Genomic DNA, 9,870 nt, shown 5'->3' with positions numbered 1-9,870 from the left:
ATTTTCTAAGTTAAAAGCTGCAGAATTTACAGATTCAACCCCCAATCTTCCGACGGACATAACTCTCTCATTTTAAATCGTTTTTCACCCGTCCTTCGAACGGCATAGACATCCTGGATCCAATTTCATTTCTAAACAGATTTGGCAGAAAACAGAGATCCGTAGTCCAGGTTATGTCCCGTCAAAGTATGCCCCAAAACCATGTTTCCATACAAAACTACAAAGTGCTATTTTCAAAACAAGCCATTTTCAACTCTTTTCAAAATCAATCAAAACATGCCAATTTCAGCCTTTTCTTTGAAATCAATCAAAATATACCAAAATCAACATCAAGCCTCCTCAACTCGCACGTTGACACTTTCTCAAACTCAAACACATTTACATATCATATACTCTTTCTCATGCCAAATTTCAACAACACTATTTCCAATCAACCATCATTATACATAATCAATATCGTACTCACTATCATGTGGCTTTACCCACAAATCAATCTTAATCATTCCTCAAGCATATATCACGGCAAACATATCTCTAATGCATCATCATACCATCAAGGCATCAATAATCATAATCACATATATGACCTTATTATATATCTCAACCAAATCCAAACATACCTCATCTATATAATTGCACCCAAATTTACCAAATCCCACACCTCAACTCCTCAAACCTTATTATTCAATAACCAACCCAATCATTCATATATTCATTATCTGAAATTCATCCAATCACTTGTGTCATCATACAATGCACACATCAACTTACCTTTCTCACCTTTTTTCGGCCTCCGGCCCAAAATCCACGGCCTCCGGCCCAATATCATAATTTAAATGCATAAACAACAAATCAATACTCATTACCCAGTACATCAAATTCTCAATACATCAAGCATACAAGGCCACACAATTCTCAACCCAAATCATTAATTCACATTACATACCAACTATGCATATTAGCACCAACCATTTACACAATCCAAACTTAATCCTAGGGGCATCTAGCCTAGGAATTCTCATCACAACACACGGTACTTAAATGAAACTTAAACCGTACCTCTTGTAGCCAAACCAATTGAGCCTCTTCTTTGGAAGTCTTCACCAACCTTAGCTCCAAGCCTCACCAAAGCTCCTCAAACAATGCCAATCTCCCAATTGTGCACCAACATCACCAAATACACTAACATAACCAATATCACATACATACATCAACCTAGGGCTCATAAAAATGACAAGTCATAAGGGTTTGAGCACTTCTTACCTCAGCTCATATGAAGTAGGGATAGAACCCACTTAGAATTCATGTTGGAGTATCCCTAAACACCCAAAATCACAAGATTTCAACACTAATTACCCAAAAACGTGTAACAGTGGGGAATTTCGAAAACTGGGCAGAGATGAATGGAATACTCACCACAAAACTTAGATAGAATTGTAGAGGATGAGAAGAGCGACGCGTGGCCGCAAACGGCTCGTCAATCGGAGCTCCGTAGCTCAAGTTATGGTGGTTTGAAGATCAAAGAGAGTTAGGTTTTCTCTCTTCTCTTCTCTCTTCCCAATTTCAGCGCCCAACACCCCTTCTTTAGGGCAAAATGAGCTGAAATGCTCATAACTAATGTTTATATATGTTGGGTCTTGGGCCCACTTAGGCCCGGTTCACTTATTTTTGTCCATTGGCCCAATTTTGGGCCAAAACCTTTAAGATTAGCGCTCTAAATTGCACTTTAAATATTTCTACCTTCCCTAATTATAGTTCCTCATTTATTAATATTATTTATCCATAATCAGTTTCCTCAGCTGTAGTACCAGACAGATCTCAGCCGGTACTGTCGGTCAAAATTCCACTGCGCGCTTTTACGCAGAAAACTATGTTTTCCGACTCGGAAAAATTCACTGAATCCAAATATCATATTTGAATTATCAAATTCCAATTGCCAAATCTTCCAACCATATTCGCTCTTATTTAACTTATTATTTAATTAATTTCGGTTAGACCGGGTATTACACTATATACCTAGGAACATGAGAATTTGGAAATGTGTCACAGGTAGCATAATGGAATGAATTCTCATATTCCTTTAGAGCATGAAAAAAATGCTTGTAACTCTTGTACCACCAGCCACTCTTGTAGTCAATAGCAACAACAGTCCCATGTGTGACATAGGTACCATTCTAGAAAAAAAAGATTTAAGATCATCCAAAAAAAAAGATATAACTAGAAAAACCAAAACTCAGAGGATTCCTTAAGATCACATATGTTCTTGAAACTTGTTTGGTTAATAAGATCATTCTCAAGAGAGTATGATGGTCCATCAGATAACTAAGACAGTTGGCTTGCATGTGGAACCCTAACCATTATAACACTGTAAACAATTATAAAAAAAAAAAAATCATCTTTGAATAAATAATAATGATTGAAAAAAAATAAATTAATCAACATTACCTCTTCCTAAAATCCTTCACATCTGAAAAGTCAGTGTTGATGTACAAAATGGAGTTGCAATTTGTATTAGATACACTCGTTGAGCCTAAAATTTGATATAAAAAAATAAGAATGTAAATAAAAAAAGTAAAAATTTTACATGTTAATTAGCATATTTGTATAGAACACTACTATACTAACCCTTGAAGAGATTGAACTTTGCAAATTGAATTATTATTATATACTCAGAAGTGGGTTGATCCTCAATATGCTTAACTAACATCTTGGCATACTCTTCCCATAGAGTACACCTAATTTTACCATTATCTCTATTTAAAAAGCATATGACAAAAACTTAATGATGGTGAAAAAGAGTAATGAGATTATAAAACATAAATAACAGAGTTTAACAACATATATAATGGTTGGGAATACTTCATGTCATCAAGTTCAACCACAATGTATACACAACTCTTGTCATTTCTTATAAACTCAATTGTGTCACCCTTCCCATTAGGCAAGCCAATAACATCTAGCAAAAAAAATGAAAGTTACCTGTATAAAAGTTGAATAATATAAGAAAAAATTATCTTAAAAGTTCAAATGATTTATACTAATCTAGTGGGACTGAGGGTTGGAATGCTTGAGTATCACTTTATTAGATACAAAATGGAAACTATGATCAATGAAGCTAAGCTCGTGAACAATCCTAAGGTGAGTTTCTCTCTTGAAATATATACAATGAGAATGATTTGTTGTCTTGTACTTCTGATCATTTAGTGACAATGAGAAGTTGGATATTGTGTATACTTTGTCATCAGATAACTCACCTTCAAATAGTCTTCTGAGAGGATTCCTTATAGTACATTGAATACGATCCCCCTGCAAAAGCATAATGATATAAAGTTAATAACAAATTCTTTGTGAACTACTAAAATATCTTATATGAAAAATAGCAAACTACACAAACCATTTCATCTATCACAACCAGTTCAATCATCGGCTTCTGATACTTAAGCTCAGAATATGTTAGTGACCATGACTTAATGAGCCTTACTTTGATCTTATAGACTTGATTTTTAAATGAGGGGTCTATATCCTTCAAGAGAGTAAACTGTGAAGCCATTTCAAGTGAGAAAATAATTAAATAACAGGAAATGAGAGAGAGTTAGGAAACTAATAGTGGGATATAACTAGGATGTGAGGTATAGGGAATTCCTAGAAGGCAAAATATATAGAGGTTGGAATATGACTGCTTAGAAATTGGCCAGAGGACACCATAAATGGACAATAGCAATTAGACAGAAAAAAGTCATGAACATGTTAGAAAATAGTAGTGCATGAAATCAGACAAAGAGACAAAAATCTATAGAAGTGAATAAAGAGTAATTGTAAATTATGTTTGATGAAGTCATAATGAATGAGGAAAGTGGATGTCATCTTATATAAAAAAAACTATGTACATTATTAATACTTTTTAAGTTTATAAACATCGAAAAAGACAGGGATAGTGAACAAAAGATAGAAAGTTGTACTTGTGTGCTTATGAAGTACAACTAAAAAAATTAAATGTATGAAGTGAAGTTTTGTTGACTACATGACAACATTATAAAAAGAAATTCATGACTTAATAATTTGTTATTCAAGTGTACCTAAAATACTTAAAATGAAATTATACTTTGGATGAATAACTGGTCAGAATAAAAAGAGCATTGAAGTATGCTACATGATGAGTAATTAATTAAGCATTTCATTTGAAAGAGTAATATACTGAGTAAATAATAAGACTAAATATCAGCTAAGATAAGACTTTTTTGAAAATCATATTTCATATGGGATTCATTGTCTAGAAAGTGTGATCAAGTAAGAAAGAAAACTGTTAAATGTCTGAATTATATGAAATGAACAAACAGAAAACTATCAAATGTAACAAAGATATTTAAGAACATATTTTTTGATATAAATTGTCAATTAATGTGATTTTCAAAGAATTAAAACAACTACTGATATGAGAAATACATGGGCTTGAATGTGATTGATTACATTATTACCTTAAATAGAATAACAATATTATATGAATTAGAGGGGGAAATTAAAGAAATAGAGCAAAATTTAGCATTAATATACTTCAGATGAAATAAGGATTAATAAAGTCAAATTTGAGGTAATGATACAAATATACAATGAGTGTAAAGGATACCGTCATAAAATTAAAGGAATTCAAAAGGAAATTTGCAATTAATATAATCAAGATGAAATTACAATATAGTCATAGTTGAAATAATGAAACAACATTACAATTTGGAGAAAATCATAACATAAACTCAGACGACAACAACTAATCTGACTATGACATTGACAAAAAAATTAAATACTAATAATTTAAATTGACATGGTGATCTCATCATCAAAAGAAACAGTGAAACGAAGAAGACTTCTATCCTTAAGTCCATGTTTCAAGAAAAATCTACGCCAACCCTTTGTAAGAAAAGCCTCAGAGGATGTAGAGCTTCTCCAGTGTAATTTCATCACAACATTTGGTTCATCAGGTTGGATGACATTAACATGATCAAATCGAGATGGAAATGTCTGGGAGGCAAATCTTGAAGTCAAAAGCTAAATCAAAAATTTATTTAAAAAAATAAAAATTAGAGAAAAATGGATGCAGTGATAATGATAATAAACAAACAACAACTTAAATAGAATAACATGAAATGTTATTACCATAGAGTAGTTTGAAGAATGAAAAGCGGGTACAGGCTTCTCCAAAGTGTACACAATAATAGGAAATGTGTAACACCTTAATATTTAAATCCTTATACTCGAGTCAAAAGTCAATAATAATAAGGTGGTACGACTCTCAAGGTGGATTATATTACGTAATTATATATATGTTGAAAGAAAATATTAAACGAGAAGCCTGAAAAGGAGTAAAATAAAATCGCGAAGTTGTAACACTCACGTATCGAAGCATAAGAAAATTCAACGCGTTCGGCTATCGGATGAAATGACTAAAGCATATAAGGAAGAAATAGAAGAGACATAAATATAAGTATACTAACCACTAGCCGCGACCCGCAAAGTTTAGGCCGGCCAGTGTTAGAGAAGTAAAAGCAGTTTGACAACAGAAATTCCTATCTCTCCCAAAATACATCAAAGCCTCTATAGGCAAATTTCAGAAGATTAAATACATAGCATAAGATTTCATAAAAAAAGCAGAGAGAATCTAAGAAAATGTAAATTAGATAATTTCAAAGGTCTTCGCCATCTTTCAGATAAACCACAGCTCACTGCTGTGCACCTGGACTTGCATCTGAAAAACAAGAGATATATACAAAATGAGAACCCACGACCCATGGGTTTCCAGTGCGGTAAAAGTACCAAATAAATACACTGCATTATAATATAAATTCGCTAAGCATCTTAAACTTCTTATCTCGTCATATCCAACCTAAGTTTTCAATAATTCATAACTTGGCAACTATCATAGGGGACTCTATTCTAACCCAATTCCCTTCATATTTCACCACTTCTCAATCCGACTAACCCAAGAACCGAATCAAACACAAACAATATAGACAAGTAATACACAAGTAAGGCAAATAAGTCAATTAGCAAAGAATCATGAAACATGTGCAATTAGGCAAACCAAAGCAATTAAACAAACCCAAACAATTCAAATATATGCAGATGATGTATGTCTATCCTATGGCTGATGAGTCCCATTTGTCGGTTATCAAGCCAACCCGACGTATCCAGTACCTAATCCGGACACTGTCTCTCTGTTGCGCATTAATACCATTAGAGGAAATTCGTGCCCTATCAACATTAGAAAAATTATGTGCCATGTCACCATTAGAGGGTATCTGTGCTCTGTCACCATTAGAGGGGATCGGTGCCTTGTCACCCTTACAACTAGAGAGAAAATACAAGCATACTCACATTCAACATTTTCCATCATGATTCGTTTACCATATTCATTCATTAATCATATATGCATCTCCGGTATACTCGTTATATTTTCAAGCTACCTCAATAAATCATAATCATTTAATAATCAATCATATACATATACATACTCAGCCATTAATCAACGCTTATCACAGCCATCCGACTCCTAACATACACAGCACTTCCACTGTCATCCTCAGCAACTCATACAATCATCATTACTCATGATTCATCATTAATTCTCCCCTTACTTCATCCATAAGTTACCACCTTCCCTAGCTTCTTCTCATTACTAGGTATTCTATTATAATTTAGGACTAAAAGAATGAAACTAGAGGCTTAGAGGTTTGAAATTTGGTTTTAAAAATATAAAACTCATATTTGTTGAAAACCGGGTCACGCGTATGCGTGAGCGCCAAAAATCCCAGGTCACGCATACGCGTGAGCGTGCATGTTGGCCCATTTCGTGTGCACATTTCCCTTTTCGCGTACGCATATGGGCCAGCCCGAGGCGCATGTATGCGTATGAGAATGTATGCGTAAGCATATAATGCAGCAGCACCAACAAGCTGCTAAGTCTAGATGTTTCAATTTACACACCAAACTTTGATCGAGCATAACTTACTCATTTTAAAACATTTTTCCTCCGTTCTTCGAACGGCATACCAAATTTCATTTCTAAATAATTTTGACACAAATCAGAGGTCCGGAGACTAAGTTATGCTCCGCCAAAGTTGGGATAAAATCACAATTTTTACAAAAACCAACAAGCCTCAATTCTCAAACATACACTTTCCAAACCCTTTTAAACCCAACAAAAACCTTACCAATTTAGCGTCAACCATATTCCCATTTCCTCATACAAGCCACAACCTACCAATTTCCCACTTTCATGGATCTCAACTCAACAATTCAATTCAAACAACATCCAATCTTTCATGTTCAACAATCAACAAAACCTCATGTTCCAACACTTATATATTACTATCATTTATTCAATCACCAATCATCAACCATATACTTACCGTCCTTACCTCTTTTCGGCCTCCGGCCCAAATTCACGGCCTCTGGCCCAATGTTTTATCAATTCAATATACATAAACTCATCATCATATAATTCAGTATCCAATACCATTTTTAATCAACACAACAACAATGCATAAGATTCTACAATCCATATCCAATATCACTACACATATAATACTAATCAATCATACCATTCAAGCTTAATCCTAGGGGAAGCTAACCTAGGAATTCACAACATATCACATGGTACTTAAATGAAACTTAAACCGTACCTTAGTCGATTCCTCGTAAAACCCCAAAGATAACCCAACTAAGCAAGTTCACAAGCTCCACCGCCAAAATTCAGCATCCAAGGGCCCAGTCAAGCTTCTATCTTCACAATCTTACTCCACATCACATGTATACACTACTTATTTCACATCATATGTCCATATATACACACTCAATACCCAAACACAATTAATTAAGGGATTCACTAGGGTTTAAGGGTCCTTACCTTTAATATGCCTCAATCAAACAAAATCCTGCTAATTCTTTAAGTTAATTTGATCCTAAAACATCAAATTAACCAAAAACCTCAACACCTAAAACATATAATTTTCGAATTGGGAAAGAGGAAATTAAAACTTGAAATGTGACTTTCTTACAAAATTAAGTACTAGGATTTATAGAGAATTCCAAGATGAACACATGGTCGTTGACGGCTTATCAATTGGAGCTCCGGATCAAAAGTTATGTTGATTTGAATGTTGGCCAAGGGTTTGCTCTCTCCTTCCTCGACCTTTCAATGTTTCCCAGCGTATTTTGCTTATGGGAAGGGGAAGAAGAGCTGAGCTCTTTGTGTTTAATGAGTTTGGGTTGGGCCAAGGGCCAAATACAGGCCTGGTTCGGCCCGTTTGGTCCAATCTTTGGCCAAATTCTTTAAAATTAGTGTCGAAATTCTTGTTTTAATGTTCTCTATCACATTAAACCATAAAATTTATTTTTATAATTTTCTAGAATAAATTCTAATTTATGGGTTAATTATATATTAATTAACTGGGTTTTACAATCTACCCACCTAACAGAAATTTTCGCCCTAAAAAATTTGCGCTCAAATCTTTATATACGCTCTTTCAATACCAACCAACCTCACACCCACTTTCTACCATTCTCAAATATTAATTCAAACACAAATCCACATTCTTCACTCTCATGTACAAGATTATAAACTCAACCAAATTCAAGACTAAACCATGTCCGTTTGTTTCTTTCTTAGTTTCGTCTAGCTCTTTCTCAATGACTCCAACTTCCTTACCCTTCAAGAGTTCCAGGTAAGTCAAATTAATCTTAAATCCTTCTTAGCTATCTCAAACACTAACTAATTCTCCAATTTCTTAGTCTAATTTAATCTGTTATAACCTAAATCTCACACACTTTTCACTCCTCGTTCCTTTCTCAAATCATCCTCATATCCCAAGACTTCTTTCTCACATCCCTACGGTCCTAGAGCCACCAAAAATTGCCGCGCTTCCACAGCGCCACTCTTATTATAATCCATCGAGAATCTAATCATGTATTCACATCATATTCCCTTATTGGATCATAAAACCTAGGCTCAATTCTAAGCTTTCTCAACTTGACCGGAGTAATACTTATGCTCATCCTAAGACTCAGGCACAATCTTATTAAAATCCTAAAATTTAATACTCACATGACCTAATTATTCAAAATTTATAACATCAATTTCCTGGCAATTAGTCATTTCTCCATTTTCTACACAATGGTACAAATTCACGAACCTTTACTTCAAGTTCAAACCTAAGGTATACCAATACCGTCTACAAGTCTTCTCTCCTCTCAATCATTAAGGTCGAATCAATTCAAGCCTAACTAAACCGATCAATTTCAATTATTCGCCTCAAGGTATTTCACTCAACAATCAAAGCCAACACACTAATCTTGCATTTCCCACAACCAAGATTCCCATTTCGAGTACCTCACTCATGTCCATGAGACGACATTCAAGTCATGTCCATACCAAACAAGTGATATCAAGGTGATCAGCCTCAATATCTCAAGTTAAGTGCTTCAAATTACCAAAGGTGCACTCATGAACTTCATGCTAGACGTATCAACTAGATACCCTAACTAGCACAGGCACAGACTCAGAGTATGCATTGAAGCATAAGCAGTCCATCCCTCAGGCTCATGAGGACGAATTGCTCTGATACCAAAGTGTAACACCCTAATATTCAAATCCTTATACACGAGTCATAAGTCAATGATAATAAGGTAGTACGACTCTCAAGGTGGATTATATTACGTAATTATATATATGTTGAAAGGAAATATTAAATGAGAAGCCTGAAAAGGAGTAAAATAAAATCGTGAAGTCGTAACACTCATGTATCGAAGCATAAGAAAATTCAACGCGTTCGGCTATCAGATGAAATGACTAAAGCATATAAGGAAGAAATAGAATAGACA

General features: G+C 34.3%; 1 protein-coding gene across 1 annotated transcript; it reads right to left on the bottom strand.

Annotated features, from left to right (window-relative positions):
- Positions 1–2,003: 2,003 nt before the first annotated feature.
- Positions 2,004–3,550, bottom strand: LOC107636782 (uncharacterized). The gene is made up of 7 exons (XM_016340270.2): positions 3,395–3,550; positions 3,165–3,306; positions 2,860–2,956; positions 2,626–2,753; positions 2,446–2,530; positions 2,356–2,365; positions 2,004–2,174 (listed from the first exon to the last, which is right to left on the bottom strand). Exons 1-7 carry the CDS (start codon positions 3,548–3,550, stop codon positions 2,004–2,006), a joined length of 789 nt encoding a protein of 262 aa, XP_016195756.2.
- Positions 3,551–9,870: the final 6,320 nt, after the last annotated feature.

Source organism: Arachis ipaensis, chromosome B4, assembly GCF_059453495.1.
Source record: "Arachis ipaensis isolate K30076 ecotype BB chromosome B4, ASM5945349v1, whole genome shotgun sequence".
NCBI classification, from domain to species: Eukaryota; Viridiplantae; Streptophyta; class Magnoliopsida; order Fabales; family Fabaceae; genus Arachis; species Arachis ipaensis.
Note: the sequence above shows the minus strand (reverse complement) of the source record. Positions and strands in the feature narration are given on the sequence as shown.